The following is a 20,085-nucleotide window of genomic DNA, read 5'->3' as shown; positions in this document are numbered from 1 at the left end:
TTGGGGGAGCTGATCACACCTCTCAGCACTGGACAGATCATTTGGGCAGCAAATCAACAGAGTAACCATTATTCTTTCAGAAGGAGAGAAGAAATCTAGGGTGATTAGAGCGGGGAGGGAAAGGGGGATGGGGTGGAATTGGACAAGGGGCATAAAGAATAATTACAATTTGTAACAATATATATATGCTAGTAATATTGATTTGATCAACATATCTCAATGTTGAACCCCCAATATATGTATAATCAATTTGGATTCAATAAAAATTTAAAAAATAAAAATAAAAGAATAAATTTTAAAAAAGAAAAGAAATACACCAATATGCCAATATACTAATAAGCGGCAGCCCAAGTATTGAAAATAAAAGTGATGTTTTTTTCATTTGTTGGTTCATTTTGTCTTTTGTAATTCTATACTTTTAAGATTGCTTGTTAAAAAATTTTAATTATGAAAAAAACTTAACTAGAACATCTAAATAAAAGAGGGTTCTGTCAGAGTACATATACGGAGCAACTTTGTGTCTATTATTTGTATTTTGATTGCTCAAAAAGAACTTTGAATAATCTTGACACCTGTTGTTAAATGTGAGGCTATGAAATATGCTTGTGAAACTCAAACATTTTTTTTTTATTCAAGGGAGCTATTTTAATCAATGCAGAAAATGTTAATTAAAATAAATGACTAGCAGGACCTTTTAAAGCCTTGTAAATATTTTGGACTTTATCCTGGTGGAAAGCGGAAGCCTCTGAAGGATTTTAACAGACAAGTGCCAAGATCAGGTCTGCATGTTAAAATTACCATTTGTAGCCTGCAGAATGAACAGAAAGAAGGAGAGAGTGGGTGTCATAGGGCAGTTGTGACTAAAATGAACGTAAACATCAATGTTCATATACTTAAAAATTTTTTTTCTACCATTGGTCAATGTTTCATCCAACAAAAAATATTTCTTGCCTGTCACTTCTTACAACCTTCTGTTTGAACAGAAGAAAGGGAATGTACAGGAACTGAAACAAGCAAACAGCCATACAAAACCATGGCTGGACTGGGCTGAGGGGCACAGTACTTTTTGACAATGGCTGTGGAGCCCCGGGGCCAGTAGGAAGAATCAGCTGCGAAAAGACACAGGAAAGCTCTTGTAAGAAGCACCGGCACAGAACTTTCTATTAAACACATTTTCCCCAGGGATGTGATAATATTAATATATAACTTATGTTCATAAATGAGGTTTCCCAGTCAACTGTATATTTTTATCCAGAAATCATTAAGAGTAAGCACAGAGAAGGAAATGTAAATACTATCACATATACCTCCCACTGCCAAACTTCTCGCAACGAGTAATTTTAGCAAAATGTTAGAGGTAGATTTGCAAATTTTGTTTCTGTTCTAAGGTCGTTCCCATGGCATTACCCAGGCCAGTTCTGGCATTTGTTGTTGGACTAAAATTTTAGCAAAATGTTAGAGGTAGATTTGCAAATTTTGTTTCTGTTCTAAGGTCGTTCCCATAGCATTACCCAGGCCAGTTCTGGCATTTGTTGTTGGACTAAAAGATTAAAGATAACAGTCTTAAATTCTTTCTATGCTTTGGGGTTTAGTTCATTGAAGACAATAATATGTATGTACTACCCTGATATTCTGAAGGCTCTTTCTAGTGGCAAAACCTTGAGATTTTTAGAGAGTGCACACTGGAGCGTGAAGATGAATGGCAAGGCTTTGATGAGGCAGCTCTCCTTCCCTGTCTTCCCCTCCCTCTGCTCTCTCTCCACAAGCAGAACATGAGCATTATAGCTTTAAATGGCCAAAGAGAAGCAAGTAAAAGGACTGGAAATGAGTTTCTGCAATTTCTTTAACCACACTAGAGAAAATTCTTCGCCATCTCTTGATTACTAGCAAAAAGAAAAGGGTTGCTGGGCTCCACAGAAATAAGACCTTGTTTGCCAAAGCTTTCATCCCATAGAAAGAATCTGCAAAGTTCAAAAGACACCTTTGGGCTGCGAGTAAAGAGCAGAACTGGAAAATATTAAGGGTGAAAAGTGGAACATAGACACAGCTACTCAGTAATGAGCCCAATTTTTGTGACATGCTTACATCTCCTTTCTGTATTGTATATATTTTTAATAAAGCTTCAGAAGAACTCTGAGGCACTCTCTGGAGAAATACCAGGAGAATAGGATATCTAAATGATAGTTCTTTTCTAAGTATGACTGTAAAGATGATAACACAACTTTTCCAGGTCAAGTGAACACTTGATGGGTTTTGTTCTCCTTTCCTCTTCCAAGCCAAAGGAAATCATGAGGGTTAGGCTCTGCCAGACTGAGTTCTAAAAGCCAGAATGCAGGGGGTAAGTAGACTCTCCAGTAAAAGCTGCCCGGACTGAATGTAGCAGGAATGCCTCCTGGGCTGAAGCAGAAGCCCACAGGCTGTAAGCAACAGGTGTCGGCGGGCTCAGAACAAAAGATCTATTTAAAGGAAGAAGGAAAGTTTTCGTTTCCTATATTCTTCAGAGCCATCATGGAAGTTTTTCCCATCTCTGAAAAGGCTATTGTCATTATTTTCACAGTAAGAAGTTGAGGCGATATTGTCTCTATTTTAACATCACAACTATTTAAATTGCTACTATAAATTCACCACAACTAAATGAAAGATGATATTCCAATTATTTGGTAATAAGCAAAGGCTATATCAAGTAGCGGTTCTTATTTTCATTTTTTCTGCGTAAGAGCTCAAGCTCGCAAATTAGTTGGTTTCAAAAGGATCTGGTTAGCCAAAAATAACATTAAAATTGTAATGAACCATAATAAAAAGCATCAGAAAAATATAAACTCAGAACTAGAACACAATATACAGCTGTCTTTTTATGAAATAAGTGAATTAAGCAGGACATGCTATCATTGCTATATAAATAAATTCAAAATCAATAGTAGTAGTAATAGTTAAATATCTATTAAGTTCTTACGTGCCAAGTACTATGGTAAGATTTTTTTTTTCTTTCATATTAGATATTACAGAAGATGGTAAGAGTTTTAAAGCACACTTTTATCCAGTTCTCACAACAGCCCAGTGAGGTAGATACTATTATTATCCCCGACTTACAGATAAGGAAATAAAGGCATTTTAAGATTTAGTGACATGCCCCAAATCACAATATTTTTAATATTTAATTTTATATTATTTATCCTATTTATAATATTTAATATTTAATTTTAACTCTATAGACACATGTACATGTAATTTTTTAAAAATCTGATTTCTGTTTTTGGTCACATTCACCAAGAACTCAATTTATATTTTCTGAAGAGAACTATTTTTTCTTTACCAGCCACCATAGGATCCAATTAAAATATAAATCAAAAATCTTGAAAACTTTCAGAATTCACAGCACAAGATCCTGACCTGTAAGTAGCAATGACTGACTCCTTCAAAACACTGGCAGAAATTTCATCTTCAGGGAGATGTCAGGCACCTTCTCATGTGTCTATAGGCCTTACTGTTTACTAGAGAGTAAACTAGTTTGAAGACCTTTTTACCCTTCAGCAGAAACAATCTTTTTACTCATCACTACACAGAATCAGAAAAAGAAACCATAATATTTCTATGACTAAGAACAATGTGATCCAACTAGCCAGACTATAAAATCTGTAGAAGAGAAATGAGGGGAAAAAACCTCAGGACAGTATGCAGCAAAGCATCAATCAGTAACAAAAGAAACAATTTTCTTCTTATTGCTGGGCACTTGGCATTTCAGCAAACTCTCATGTTCAGCAAACATAGCAACATTAAGGCTGGTTCTCTGATATGGCCACTCATAAGAGCCTGATACTTACTGATTACATTATATTCTATAATCTTGCTTCTATAACACCCTTCCTCTTTATTTTATATGACCCAGGTGGATGCGTGCTGTATTTTAAGCATCCTACATCTGGCTAATTTTGTCCCCATCCAAGACAGGGTTCTGCTGGGTTAGAGCTGCCATTATGGTTTAGAAGCCCTGCTATACAAAGTGTGGTCTGCAGATCAGCAGCATGACCTGTGACCTTGTAAGAAATGCAGAATCTCAGGTCCCCAGACCCACCAAATCAGAGTCCTCATTCTAACAATCCCCATGTGATTTGTATGCACATAGAAAACTAAAAGTACTTTCCCTAAAAGTCTGATTTAGTAAATGTGCTATAAGGACTAGGAATCTACATTTTAAATAACCATCCTAGGTTATCCTGGTTCAAATGGGTTTCTGACACTGAAAAAAAATCTGCTCCGTGGTCCAAGTAATATTATTATATTCCTTGTGGCAATTTGAGTTTCCTAGCGAATATTGGACATATCTTAAACATTCAATTGTAAAGAAAAATTTGAAAGATTAAAAACAGAAGTCAAGGAGGAGGGGGTCCTGAGGCATGGAGCCAGGGGAAGCCAGACCCAGCTGCAAGCCAAACCTAAGGCTGCCGCTGCTGCTCTGGGACCCAGCTGGGGACCTGAGGCGTACAGCTGGGATAAGCTGAACCCAGCCACAACTAAGTAAGCTGCCCCCACTGCCCCAGGACCCAGCCAGGAGCCTGAGGCATGGATCTAGGGGAAGCCAAACCAGCTGCGACCAGGTAAAGAGCACACCAAAATCACCATTTCCACATGGGTAGCCCACCACAGCCACTGCAATTGCCACTGCATGGCTGCCACAAAAGAGGCTAATCTCTATAGCAGCAGTCACAGCCTCCATGCAGATGGCACACCAGACTCTCAACTGCATTGACAGAAGGAGAGGTACCAGCAGAGACCAAAAAAAGAGGTCCTCTCTCTCCACAAAGCATACTCCAGAGTAATAGAAGAAGAATCTGCTTTACGATAATAAGGGAGAACTTGATCACACCTGTCTCAGTACTGGACAGATCATCTAGGCAGCAAACCAACAGAGGAACAGTTAATCTACCAGACGGAGAGAACAAATCTATGGTTATGGGGGTGGGGGAAAGGGGAGAGATTGGATAAGGGCGTAAAGAATAAGTATGATTTGTAATAATTAATATGCTAATAAAAAATAAATTTAAAAAATAGAAGTTAATAAAATCTTTAATGAATTTTTTAAAACCATTATGTCCAAAATAAAATTGACATCATCAAGAATCAGAATCGCCTCAGGTACTTTCTCAAAACACTCTCCTGCTGGGGAGAGTGGGATTCTATTATCACTTCCCCCTCACCTAACGAATTATTGCTATAAGAAATTACTGTTATCAATGACAGTGCATATAAAAAGTTTAAAAATTACTGCATGAGGATAACAAAAAGGCAATGAAAATCATCCAAAATATTATAAGCTGGATAAATCCACGGTTACTATTTTGGTCTTATTTTCTTCCTGACTTTTATGTACATCCATCCAGACATACATAGTTGTGCATTGTTATATCTAATTGGGGTCAAATGTTATATACAATTTTGTATCTTCTTTTCACTTAACATTTTTATAACACAGGCATTTCCCCTAGTTACTAAATATTTTCCAAAAGACATCATTGTTAAAAGTTGCATAATATTTCATTACATTGCTAGGCCAGAATGCATTTTCCCCTGACTTCCTTTACTTTGGGTTCTGCATAAAGTTTTTCTTACTGTCTTTGCTTCGAGGTAGCTCCTCCCCACTCTGACACCAGACTTTTGTCTTTGGTGATCCACCTCCAACTTTTTAGCAATTCCCTGCAGTACACCTCTGGTGACCACACAGGCATATACTGCTTAGCTATGCTTTTCTGGCTCTAAATCTGCCCAGCACCTTTCTGCCCTCCCCAACCTCCATCTATCTCCATCTGGCTATTCTAGAATCCAAGATCAACTCAATAGTCTTAAAAACCATGCAATGAGCGCTAACTGGTAAGGGCTACTGGGTTGTGTATAGTGTGGTCTCTGTACGTCTTAGTTCAGCCCAGCCTGACCTGAAGTTGGTTACAATGACCTCTAATCATTGTAAGAGTCAAGTAATCCCACAGTTAAATATATTTGGGAAATGATGCACATTACTTGCCTCTCCTACAGATATACAATGATCATTAGCACATTAAAGTATTGAGAAGTCTTACAGTTAACAAGCCTATTTAACTTGGCCAAACCTAGGATTTCTCAAATGTATTTGACCCAGAACTTTGACCCTATACATTTTTAGGCATTCAATTGTATAATATTTCAGAGAACTAATACTCTATGAAACATACTTTGAGCAGCACTGGTCTATCCCATGAATGAAAGAACAAGAATTTCATGCTATATCGGGGAATTTTAGTGCTGCTTAAATTATAGCTATAGGATTAGTCCTGCAAGTGCATCTGATTATGTTTCTAGTCACATAACCTAAAAAACTCTAAGGTTCCTCAATTTTAAATTATTTTTAAAACATGTGTTTAATATTTCATATCACACGTGAAAGGTGATTTCTTTAGTCACATATTATTTAAATTCTCCCCATCATGGTTATTTACACTAAATAAATAAAATACAGTAATCTTTTATATTTCATAGTAACTCATAATTCACAAACACTTTTACTTTTATTATCTCTTATCCTTGAGATCACTCTATGAGAAAGGGAGAATAGGGTTATTACTCCATTTTACAGATAAGAAAATTGAGGTGAAAAGCACAGTAATTAGTCCAAACTCACATAAGTTGCAGAGGTGAGAATCAAAACTAGGTCTTCTGATTCAATGCATTCTATACTTAGTAGTTAAAAACCCCCCAGTTCCAAATGCTTCAACCCTATTTTCATATTCCCTTTCTATGCTTTTCACTATTTCTCAAAATCATGCTTAAATTTTAGAATTATATTAGACTTAGAATTTTCTAGAGAATGTTTATTTTCAATGTTTATATTAAACTATATCAGGATAACAGAAAGACTGTAAGCTGAAATAAGTATGATCATTTGGGGAAGGACTCTCAAAATCAACAAGTGAAATTTAGATAGTTCAAGCATATGAAGAATTAAAGAGAATGGAAAAAAATGGAATCCAATATAAAATTCCATTTCACTCTATTTAACAAATATTTTTGAGTGTCTTCTATGTACTGAGCACTGTGTGACCGTCTAAGGCAAAAACATCTGGGGATCAAACAGCTGCCCATAAATTTGCCCTATAACATACTTGGCAACAGAGGGAAATGATTTAGATTATAAAACATGTAAAAAAAATTTGCCTTGTGATCAGTATGGGTCAGATCTGACTATTACATATCTCTGGACCCCATAGTTTGTGATAGATTTGAAAAACAAAGACTGCTCAAAGGACCAGACAAAAAGATTGCCAGGTAGGTTGAAAAATAGTATTTCTAAAAAAAAATTAGTAAAACATAAATTTCCAAGCCCAAAGAAGAAACAGTTGAGTCATTTCCTGAAAGGATTGCTTGAGTACATACATGGAGCATGGGATCTGAAGTCGATGATGAACTGTGTCTGTTACCCCCGAGTACTGACAACATTAAAAAGGTATAAACTGAAATTTCATAAATTTAGGTTAGCAAAAGAATGTCCCAATATTTGGATGGGTTACTAGAAAAGACGTGAGTCACCTTCAGAGATTCTGGATATAATTGGGCTGATTTAAAAGAGACCTCTTAAGGATATTAGACTTGGATAATTAATTAAAGTTGGTTTGAATAAAAGTTTTTAGGCCCTTTATTAAAATACCAAAACACTGTTATAACTATCATATCCAGCTACTTACTTGAAGTTTAAATAACTTTTTTGCTGTTTTGTACCCTTTTCTTTTGTGGAAGCAGTAAAAGGACAAAAACTCCAGTGTCAGTGGTACCTTGTTTATACCCACAGAAAACACTGTTATAGGGGTTGTTTCTTAAATATTTCTTGCATTAAAAATTTTGCGTACCTTTACACAGGCCAAATTTTCAATAATAAAAGCATAAATTAAAAAGTATTTTAATTAGTTTCAAGAGTTAGGAAATACATGCTTTGAGACATTATCTCTGAATTGATATCATTTATATGTTTCACTGCAGAAACATTAATATGCTTCAGTGTTTAATATACAGCATATGTACCTTATTACTTTTCTAAAATCTGAGAAGTGCTATATTCCACAACTCATCTGAGATTTTTTGGTGGCCGGCCGGTACGGGGATCTATACCCATGACCTTGGTTTTATAAGGCTGTGCTGTAACAGACCAGCCCATCCGACAAGTCATCTGGATAAAGGATTCTGGATCTGTACTCTGGGGAGAGATGACTTGAGCCAGATTGGTAGCACTGGAGATGGTGAGAAGTGGTTCAAACTTTAGATATAATTTGAGGGTAGGGCTAGCAAGGAATAGATTGGATGCGAGTATATAAAAGAAATAACTCAGAATGACTCTATATTAGTTGGCCTTAGCAACAGGGGATGCAGATACCCTCACCTGGAGTGTGAAAGGCTGAGGATAGAGTTATGCTTGGGGGAAAGAAGAGAAACAATTTTGGACAAGTTGAATCTGAAACATCTATTTTCATCTAACTGGAGAGGTTAAACAGTCAGGTGATATACAAGTCTAGAGTTTGGGGAAAAGTCTGGGCTGGAGATCTATTCTTGTTATAAATTTTTTTCTTCCTTGATTTTCTCTTAGAAAATCTTTACATATTTTCTCAGGTGGACAATTCACACACACACACACGGTATAAAGAAAAGTTCTGTTTCATAAACTCTTCCATTAAAAAAAAATCTTTCATACCCCATATGTGTATATAATTATTATTTGTCAGTTAAAAATATAATTAAAAAATCTTTCAATGTGAAAAAAAAGTAAAATTGAAGTATGGGGCTATTTGGAGAAGACTCTGAAATTGTGGCCATAATTAACATCACCCAAAAATTTATGAAATAAGGCAAGCCAAATTATATTCTCAGACATGTGGAGAATAAGAATGGTTTAAGGAGTCATTATGCCACAAGCGAAGAAAATATTCAATGAAGAAATGGTGGTGAACTAAAATAGTGTTAAGTTTCCTGATTGTTTTCATACTGAAAAGACACTAATTTGTCCTAAATTAAAAACTTAGAACCCTTCCCTTATTCAGAATATTTGCTATAACCACAAAACAGCAAGTTAGTAAGTGTCCAACATATTCTCACATGTGCTAACTTAACTAGCAGCTCTTGCTGAAGATGAAATGAGAGCGGAATTTAATTTTTTGGCAGGAGTGTCCAAAGGCGGCCATGCTATCTCTGGCATGCAACAGCCTTGGCACAGGACCAAGAAGGCCTTTTCCAGGGATGTCTTTAAGATCACACTCTCTTAAAATGAATGCTCTCAAACGTCACTGGAACTCCATATTTTCCCTATTTTATCCTGCTAAATTCTATTGGTGAACTTCAATGTTATTTTTAATTCAAATGTATGTTGGTATGAAGAGGAATAATGAGAAGCAAGAGAGACTTTTTAAAAAGAAAAGAAATTAAAAGGAATACTCACAAAGATGTTACCTATGTTACAGTGTCTTTTTATGTTAAATAGCCAGATTTTCATGATTCATACCTTAAAGCAGCAGAATAATGAGAATACCATATTTACTTAAGTACCTGTGAATAAAAATCTCATTGCATAATCAGAAAAAGATTAAAAAAAATAGAAGAGTAAGAAAGGACAGCAGAGACAGAGCGAAGAAGGGAAGAAGGAAAAAATTACGAAAATGTGAATTTCAAAAAAAAAAATAGTTATGCACTGAAAGCTACGATCTAATCCCCCTAAAAATTATATTAATTACCCAAAACATAAACACATACATCAGAATTAGAGGATCTCAATCTCTCTTTAAATAGACCTATGAGGAAAAATGACCTAGAGGAAAAAATTTGAGAGTCACAAGCAAAGAGCAGCTTTTAATTTTCTCCTATAAAAAATTACTAATGTCAGTATTCTTTTCACCTGCTAAAAAATTACAAAGGTATTCAGCATAAAAGGCACAAAGTTGGGCCGGCCCGGTGGTGCACTGCTACAGTGCGCCGCTTGGGAAGTGCGGTAGCGCTCCCGCCGAGGGTTCGGATCCCACATACAGACCGGCTGCTCACTGGCTGAGCGAGGTGCGGGAGCAACACCGAGGATTGCGATCCCGTTGCCGGTCACGAAAAAAAAAGACAAAAAGGAAAAAAAAAAAAAAGGCACAAAGTTTAGTTCCATTGGGGAATGATAAAAGAAAAAGAAGAAACTGGCAATGTATACAGAGGAGGAGGAGATGGGAGTGAACGCAAAGGTAGCTAAGAATGAGCAAAGTGAAACAGGACAGACAGATAAATATAAGGAGCATACAGAAGGTATATAATGCAAATTTTGATCTGGTAATAAAGTAACAACTTTTTCTTCCTTCCAAATTTGCTTCTTTTCCTATAGCCTCTGTGTCCATTGGTGGGACCACCCTTCACACAGTCACCTGTTAAAAATCTGGGAGTCTTTAACCTAATCTAGCTCCAGTCTAGATCTAACCACTAGTTTCCAGCAAATACATGAAGTGCAGCCCCTCTCATCTCTCCAGTTTACTGGCAGTTGATTGCTTATGCTATGCTGCTTCCTACATCTGTGCCTTTGTTGTCCTTTCCCCATTAACTGTAATGCCTGCTTTTTTTCATCCCCTTTCTCCCATTCCACTCATGAAGGCTTCCATGAATATCCCTTCTCCAACGATTGACTAGATACCCCTTCTCTCTACTCCGTAATGTCCTACACAATCTCTTTCACTAACATAATTCCACAGTTCTCTTCTGGGTGACTGTCTTTCTTACCAAACTGTGACCTTTTCTGTTTATCTTTCTAAGCCCAATGGCCAATACAAGGCCTTCCTGACACTCTAAAGGTACTCAAAACATGTTCACTGACTGAATGAACCAACAGTTAGATTAGAGTAAAATGGCATGAGATATAGTAAGTTCTTCCCGTCTCTGAGAGTTATCTATGTTAAGAGACTAAGTTAAGAGAATCTATGTTAAGAGAATTCCCATACCGAAGAGCTGTGATCTACCATATGACTTTGTGATATTCCTTCCATCTCCACACACATTTTTTTTTCTATTTACCCAGTTAGACTCTTTACACAGATCTTAATAATATTTATCAATGAGGATATATGACTTTCTACAGTTAATTCTTTTTATGAATTTGATTATTGTTCAAGGCATGGCCTGGGCTTGAAATGTCATTATACAGGACCTATTAAAATGTGCTAACATTTATGTGACTTACTGAACACATCTCCTCTGGGTTTCTGAGGATCTGTCTGTATCCTGTTGTCAACTGTAATCACACTTGGAGATGTACTGGCAGCTGGTGCTATAGTTGTCAGTCTGATGGTTGGCCTTTCTGGTGGTGTTGTTGGTGGAGGTGTTCTGAGCTCTGTTGGCAGGGGTGGTGGTGGTGGTGGAGTAGGCTGTGGTGTTGGCTTTGGTGTAGGTCTTATTGTTGGCTTGGATGTAGGCCTGCTGGTAATGACAGGAGGAATATATGGTGTCCTCAGAGGCCACCTAGTACTTCCGACATCAGGAATCCAATTATTATGTCCTCCATCACCCTTTAAAATGGTATCATTTCCTTTTGGCACATAAATTGGACCTGAGGGTTCAATCATGACTTTGGGAATATCTGAAAGAGTCAAAAGATTTAAATTAGTGTGTAACCATCCCTCCCTAAAAAATGAAACATCAAACTGTATAAACCAGACACATGAAAACATCTCACGCCCAACTACTCTTACTTTTCATATTTGGAATATTCCCTACTGCAAGGCATGTTATTTTCCAAATAGCAAATGTGTGTGTCTGTATATATATATATATACATATACATTCATATATACATATATATCCATCCTCTGGATGGATGCAAAAAACATGTTTGTGTTTCTGTAATGAATATATACTATTTGAAACAAAAAAAAGTTTTAAATATTTGTAAAGTGGAAACAGACAACAATAAATGAAATTTTTACAATACAGAGACATTCTAAGTTCTATTTTCAATATGAGAAACATATAGTTAGAGTCTATGTTAAGTGTCCCTTTGCCACATGTACATTGTAAAATCATGTTTAGAGTTGTCTGAAGACTAATACTTTCTCATCCACATTTTATATAAATTCAACTCATGCAAAAAATAGTTTGATTTAATGTTCTACATATTGTTTTATAGTTGGTGTTCCTTACCCCTTACTAATTTATACAACTGCTTTTTAAAAGGAAATTTTCAGAGGTCAAAAGGATCATCTGTGGAATATTTTTCCTTGATAATCTTCACCAAAAAATCAATACTTAATCTGCCTTGAATGATATATTCCAGACTGGGACTGACTACATGACCCTTCAGTAATCCTTTACTCCCCATGATTTTATGCCCCATGGTTTTCAGTAAATATTTTACTCATGAAATTTTTAAAATTATCTATTGTTACATAAGATGTATGCTAAGTTATACCCTTCAGTTTGTAAAACTTTTATCTCGGAGGCTATGTATTCTTTTCATGTTTATCTGCTAACATAGCCACAAATCCAAATACAGCTCATAAAAATTTTAAAAGCAAAATAGTTCTGAATGTAGAGGACATAAGTATGGCAATGATTTTTTAATAGTAGCATTAGGAGGCATAAAACAGAGGGAAAAAAAGGTTCAATATATTCAGATTATCCCACCATCATAATCTAATGCTAATAGCAAACATTTATTTCTCATTTTAGCAAAATTGAATTCGTAGGGAGATCCCTATAATTACTTTCCAGCTAAAGGAAAGCTACTGAGAGATTTTAGTCAAGAAATTCTAATGATTTCAAAATTTGAATGTATTACTGAGTCTAGGTTTTAAAAAATATCCAAGCAAATGATTTTATTGTTTGTGGCACAGCCTAAAATTACTAGCTATGAAAATTATACTTCTTTGATAATTAATCCTATTCCTATCTTCCCTAGCAATTGCCTTTGTGTGATCCTGCATTTCCTGCTGGAATTTACAGCTGGGAGACAAGTGTTACTCACACACGCAACTCAGTCCATCGCCCTGGTATCCATCTTTACATTTACACTTGTAGGACCCGTGTACGTTGTAACATCGAGCAAAGCTACTGCACTGATACTGACCAAGGGAACATTCGTCTATATCTGTATCAGCAAGTAGGAAAAGAAAGGGTTTATTTAGGAGATAAATTTGATGACATGAAAAATATATACAGTTTCAAATATAATTTTTGTTTTTGCAATGTGAAAACATGTAAAAATCCATGTAAAATCATCAGATATAAAGAAATAAAGTACATGTAGCCAGAACTACTAGTGGTTAAACTGGACTTGTATTGTTTTTTTTTAAATTTAATGCCACTACCCTCCCCTGCCCCGACATCCCAGCCGTCACCCCAGTAAAGGGACCTTTTGGTGCCATAGGAAGTAAGAAGAGAAAGCAATGGTTGGGTTTTATTACCGTGACATTGGTATTTGCCTCCAATGTACATGAGGTCAAAGCCTTTATGGCACTTGCAGATGTAACTCCCGAAAGTGTTGACACACTGCCTAAATCTAGGGCAGAAGGCTCTTCCAGTAGCACATTCATCAATATCTAGAAACATAAGTCAATTGCATCTCAGGAAGATCAAGGACTTGTTCAGGTACAGTGGGTTTTAAAATAAATAACCTGACTGCAAACTGTCGCCTGGCACACAGTAGCTCATCATAAGTGGTATGCAGCTGGTTGCCCCTATAGGCAACATAAATTCCACTTCTCCAAATTTCAGCTCATCCTCCTAAACCAAGAATTCTTGCACCCTATATTAGCACATACTGCACCTGTATCTACCTACTTGCTTGAACTAGAAATATGAGTCATCCTTGACAGCCCTTTTTCCCTTAACTCCTGAATCTCCAACTCTAGTTAATTCTACCTCTGGACATTTATTTGAACCTAGGTACTCTTCCCTTCACCCACTGCCACTAAACCTATTCCAAGCCAGCATCTCTTTTTGCTGGTCTTTTAACTGCCAATCTTACCCCTTCCAAAGCATTCCCTATCCAAATGTCAAAATGATTTTATAAAAATATAAGATTAGATCATTACTATGCTTAAAACCGTTCAACTGCTTCTACTTGCTTTTTAATTAACTCCACATTCCTCTTCATGTCCTTGAAGGCCCTGCAATAAATAGCCCTCCCCTACCTCACCCATTGTTTCTCAAGCCACCACCCCTCATATTCACCCTCTGTACCTAAGCCACACTGGCCCTCTTCCTTTAAAAACCTCACAGAGGCCAACTTCTCTCACTGCAGCACCCTGCAATGTGTTTACCTGCATGGCTGGTTCTTCACATGGCTAGTGGTCCAGGTCCTACCTTAGGGCTCTCTCTGACCATTACTTTCTAAAATAGATCCTTTCTGTTTTTTCTCTCTTAGTATCTCATGTTAACACTCAACATTGTCTGTAATTTTATCAGATATTTGTTTCTTTTCTGTCTCCTCCATTAGGATGTCAGCTTCATGAAGATCAAAATCTTGTCTGCACTGTCAATTACTGTATATCCTAGCACTTAGCACAGAATCTGGAATATAGAAAGTACTCGATAAACATCTCTTGACTCACCAAATACCTCCATTCATTCAGTGCTTACTGCATGCAGATACCTTGCTAAGCTCTTTAGATACATGATCTCATTCAGTCCTCACAATGGTTCTATGTGGCATTATTCCCATCTTAAAGATAAGGAGACCCAGGCTAAAAGAAAGGAAGTTTCTGGCCTTGGGTTACATATCTAGCATATGGCAGTGCTAGGTTTAAAACAAAGTCCAGACTCTTCACCACAATCCTATACTGCCTTCCTAATTTACTGAAAAACAATCTAACCCCCGTAGTGCAACACACACAATCTAGCCCTGTCTACCTGTTCAGCTTTATCGGTCATCGCTCCCCCTTGTCTCTTATATTCTAGCAATACCAAGCTCTTCCTGTCCCTGAACATTGTGCTCCCTTGAACCTCAACACCTTCACACAAGAGGGCCCCTTTGCCTGAAACTTCCTCCTGTCCCTCATTCTTAGGAAAACAAGGCTTCCATGGTCCCTTCACTGAGAAAGGTCCTCTTGTGACATATCTGGTATCTTCTGAAGGATAGCTAATTACTTGATGCAAGGAACTACCCTTTTTCCTTACTCCCATCCCCTTTTACTTTCCTTCTTTATCCTACAGAGGCTGTTAACAGAGATGCTTGATTTTACAACCTACCCACACAGGTCCTCCCATCAGGAGCCAGCCGTAGGCCAGGAGAGGGGCACTGGCACCGTATTTGCCCTTTGACTACATCACAGCCATACTGACAGTTTGCCATGGAGCATGTCAGGGCACCTGGAAAGAGAATGACGGGCTGACTTAGAGAGGTAGAAAACAAAAGAGGTAGTAACTGAAATAACTGTTTTTAGTTATCCTGAAATCAGTGACACTGAATCAACAGTGAAGACAGAATTTTATCCAACATTCTAAAGAAAGTAAAAAATGGGGAGAGAGACAGAAAGACCCCCCCTTCCCCAAGAATGATTAAGAAGTAAACTAGCTCTGGCATCATCTGAGGAAGACCTTTAATGTTTTTGAAGAATTAAAAGACAAATAAAACTTTATTTCACATAGATTATCTGGAATATTTTCCAGTGGCTAAGGAAAGTGGAGAATTGGGGTATTTTCCCATATTGCTCAAGCTAAGTGTTGTTCTTAACTAAAACATCCAAGTAACTGTCTCAACTGCTTATTCAACGTCTCTAGGAAACAAGAGATTTCCTACTGAGTTGCACAATGTTAGAAGATTCTAACATCACTGCCACATTATTAAACATGTACTCACCTCATTTCAAAATGTTCCATGCTATATTTATTCAATGCTAAATAAAATTAATTAACTGTTTTTTATTTTACAAAATGCAAAAATCAGTTAACTGATAATTCGGTGAAAATAAAAATTACTAATTGTGGACATCGTATGAACACAACTTCAATTTAATGTTCAGTCTGCAGAAAATTTTAGAGCATTGTCCATCTTATAAATACATCCAAATGATAGTAGGAAATACCATACATTTCTTTCTAATAAAGATAGACATAAAGTCTACTTTTCTGGTATTATATACATTGAAAAATTTTTTTTAGAAAAGTCCTAGACTATTATAAAAGTCTAAAAGTCTTTAGACTATTATAAAGAAATATAAAAATGAAGCAAGAAGGTATTTATGAATGATGGATTCTCTCTGAGCAATCCCCAAATAGTCACTAATGTTCTTTTTCTACCTGGAATAGTTCTTCTGTGCCCAGATAGACGATAGGGATAAACATGCTGGAAAAAAACGTTAGAAAATACATTTAGTTTTGTAATTTCTGTTCCAAATACCATTTCCAAATCAATTTAATATTGGCATCCATGGTAAAAGAAAGTTATACATCTAGAATAGGCACCTCTTATTTTGATTTCCAGTTCCTTAGGCCCACATATAAACACACGCACATATTCTGTTTAGGAGGCGTGGGGAGGCCATTTTCACAAAGGCATGCTACCGACAGAAATCAAGCCCAAAGCACTTATAAAACAGTTAAGATTCTTGACATACTTGAGCAGGACCCATCCGGCATAAGCATATATCCATTGAGACAGTAGCACTTGTAGCTGCCATAAGTGTTCATGCACCTGTGCTTACAGGGCCGAGGCTTCAGGCCACATTCATTTAGATCTGAAAAGAATGTGGGTTGAAGCAGAAAAATCACAAAAGATCAGAAATAATGTAAAACATTTAAAATACTTCTCTATATCAAAAAGTAAAGAAGAAAGGTCAAGCTATAGTAACCATTTACATAAGAGATAAAGCTTGTGCACATCATCTTAATTTGAATCTTGGTTAAACTAGGAGAGGCCAGGAGCCCCCTGACTTTTATGAATCTCTGTCCATAAAGGATCGATAGGAAGATTCTCCTCACAGACACGTGCCTACCTTATCATCCCTAGAAAGAGCAGCGTAATAAGCTCCTCATGGACAAAGGGCTATATCATCTATCTGACTGGTGATATTCTCAAAACATCTGGGTTCTATGACTGGATTCACTCCTGACAGTGTGATTTTACTCTTTCAATGTCTTTTCTCTGCTTCAAGAAGATACTACATGAGCATATTTTACTTCACAGTAAGTATACGGTTTTAAAACAGCAGACTATTTTGACCTCTCCAAAGGAGAGCTGCATATTCAGAGGATAAGAACTGTGGAAATTAAAGCCTTTATTCTTGTGGTTTATCTTATTAAGTCTTGTACATCTATACTGACCACAGATTAAATCAGAAACCTCAGTTTCCTACAAGGGTACTTCAAAAAGTTCATGAAAAAATAGAATTTCTGTGAAATTTTGAAGTACCCTCATACTTCAGCAATGTGTTCAAATCACTAAATGAACTTAGAAAAAATCCCTCCAACATATTTTTATTCATTTGACAGTTAAGAAGGGCATATGGAAATACTAATGTACAAAACATAACAAACTATCAGTATGTATTTTAGGTTTATTGGTTTAAATATTTATATTTATATTTATATAAAATGAATTAATGAATTTCACATTATGAAAATTTCCAACCCAAGTTGAACACTGCCTCAAGTGAACATAAAACTCATAATGACAAGTAAACATTGAAATACTAATGTCTAAAATATAGACTTCATTAAAAAGAAATGTAACCACATGTTTATTTTGTCTCGAACCACCATCATAAGTACCTGATTAACATAATTTAATTATCTATCAATCCATGTCATTGAATAAGAAATATAGATAATACATCTAGTTATAAAGTTGTTTTCAAATCTCATCAAATTTAAATCTGACCTGCTCATTTAATTGTAATATGTATATTTCATTTAAAGCCACCAAGTTAAAAGGTTAAATAAATAAACCAAGTACCTTTGTCATCATCTCGTATACTTTCTTCGATTTTCTATTTTATTGTCTCTTGCCCATCAAGGGTTTTCAAACAGAATCACATTTAAAAATATTTCCAAAAAAATTCCCCATAGATGGTGCTTTGCAGACTACAGTATTAAAAAAAAAAAAAGGCTGATTTCTCCCTTTGTTAAATAAAGTACAAATCAAGGAGTGACTAAGAAAGAAATTCTCTCCTCTTCTCATATTCTTCTACCTTGTATTTCAATACTTATTACAAATTAGAGTCGGGGAATCTTTACTCATCTTCTAAAAGGAGGTAATTACCATTCCTAATACGGTTCTGCAGAGTCGCACCTGGCTTTGATAAATCCCTGACTGATATTATAGTAAACAGTATTTAAATCTGAGTACATTGTTAGAGAAAGGCTTTATGTTTTAAAATTTTTTCTGCACTAAACAAAAATAAAGCAAGACGGCACAAGAAAACCATACAGTACAACTGAATTCTATATCTCAAGAAAAGGTTACTATTATTATTATTTGGGGGGAGCAGCTGGCTGGTAAGGGGATCTGAATGCTTGACCTTAGTGTTATCAGCATCATGCTGTAACCGATTGAGCTAGCTGGCCACCCCAAAAGGTTACTGATGGGTAAAAAATACTGTCAATTAAGAATCTCTAGGTTGGGCCGGCCTGTGGCTCACTCGGGAGAGTGCGGTGCTGATAACACCAAGGCCACGGGTTCGGATCCCATATACGGATGGCCGGTTTGCTCACTGGCTGAGCGTGGTGCTGACACCAAGTCAAGGGTTAAGATCCCCTTACCGGTCATCTTTTTTAAAAAAAAAGAATCTCTAGGTTTATTTTTAAAAAGCCACAGAAACTTCTGTGAGTTCCTGATGTGAACTGGTCAGATGTTTATAGCTCCAGGCAACTCATAAACAAGGATTATTTATGCTGATGGCAATCTCTTCAGACACTATGTCCCAGCTGAGGCAACTCTTCCACAACCTGGCTCCAGTCTTGGCAAATAAAGGGCCCCTCGAGATGGCTATGGGAGTCTTCATAATCCAGATTGGGGCTGCTAGTTGTCTCAGAGAATGGCTTCAACCCAAATTTATACTTCCCTTCCCATGCAAAAAGCACTTTGGGGTTAAGAATTAAAGGGAAAAATAAAAACATATAAGCTGTCACAATACCAAAAAAATATTGGAAATCACTCTATGAAATAATTTGGAAAAGAAAGAAAACTTGCAACATTCAATGGGTAAATGTAGAGACATTTATTGGCTACTTTACCTGTTGTTAATCTGACACATAAGCAATGTGGAAAGCAATTTGAGAAAGCTGTACTCTAACAGCTGTTGATGGGCTGGACGACATTCCCTGACAGGTGGCTACTGTTGATATCCCCAGGGACTGATCATTGTCCCATCTGCCTGCCACAAGCAAGTGTCTCCTAAAAACTTCTCACTGACCTTAACAAATACCACTGCAGAAATTATGAAAGAGGATTCCGCAGTCATTGATCATCAATATTTACCAAATATCAGACTTTTGCTAAAGCAGGGAGCAAAGGATTAAATCCATCTGGTGTCCTGGTGAGGAACCTTTATGTCCTCAATTTTCTTGAGGGTTTCTATTTCATAATTATGTTACCTTATTTTCTTTTTGACCTAATGCCTCATAAAATTGAGTTAAATATTTGCTGCTTCCAATAACTGCTGTATTTATTATCACAATCTGTTGAACTACAGTCCTAGTAACTCTTGTGTTATTATCAAATTAAGTCAAATTAAAAATGGCACTTCCAAATTATAAATGCCCCTATAATAAGAAGCAAAACAAAACAATGACTAGGAAAACCCTCCTTGGTCACACTCTCTCATTGAAATCTTAAGAGTTAGTAACAAAACCTAGAAAATAAAACTTCAGTGTTTTTGTTTTAAATTTACTTTAATCTTGCTCTTTCTCTGGAAGTTTATAATGTAATATAAATTATAAGAAAAATCTATAATAAAAAGATCTAATAAATTCTATTACACACCTATTTGTCACACCAAAGAACAGAACTTTACTATTAAACCACTTACATTCAAATGCTTTAATGATCATGTATAAAATTCTTAAAGAGAATCTTTAACAAAAGGAGTATACTTAAGCAGGATGGTGGATTCAGGACCTTGG

The 20,085-nt window shown here is 36.3% G+C and overlaps 1 protein-coding gene across 2 annotated transcripts in view; it reads right to left on the bottom strand.

Annotated features, from left to right (window-relative positions):
• The window catches only part of NPNT (nephronectin), a 77,508-nt gene that overhangs the window by 18,124 nt on the left and 39,299 nt on the right, over window positions 1–20,085 (bottom strand). For both annotated transcript variants that reach the window (XM_008590328.1, XM_008590329.1), the window contains 5 exons: window positions 16,581–16,700; window positions 15,214–15,333; window positions 13,428–13,562; window positions 12,989–13,111; window positions 11,210–11,605 (listed from right to left, as the gene is read on the bottom strand). In XM_008590328.1, coding sequence (XP_008588550.1) covers window positions 11,210–11,605; window positions 12,989–13,111; window positions 13,428–13,562; window positions 15,214–15,333; window positions 16,581–16,700 — 894 coding nt within the window. The remainder of the gene's footprint in view (window positions 1–11,209; window positions 11,606–12,988; window positions 13,112–13,427; window positions 13,563–15,213; window positions 15,334–16,580; window positions 16,701–20,085) is intronic.

The sequence above is a fragment of the Galeopterus variegatus genome, unplaced genomic scaffold (genome assembly GCF_000696425.1).
Source record: "Galeopterus variegatus unplaced genomic scaffold, G_variegatus-3.0.2 Scaffold5996, whole genome shotgun sequence".
NCBI classification, from domain to species: domain Eukaryota; kingdom Metazoa; phylum Chordata; class Mammalia; order Dermoptera; family Cynocephalidae; genus Galeopterus; species Galeopterus variegatus.
The sequence above is the reverse complement of the archived record's forward strand: the minus strand, read 5'-3'. Positions and strand labels throughout refer to the sequence as shown.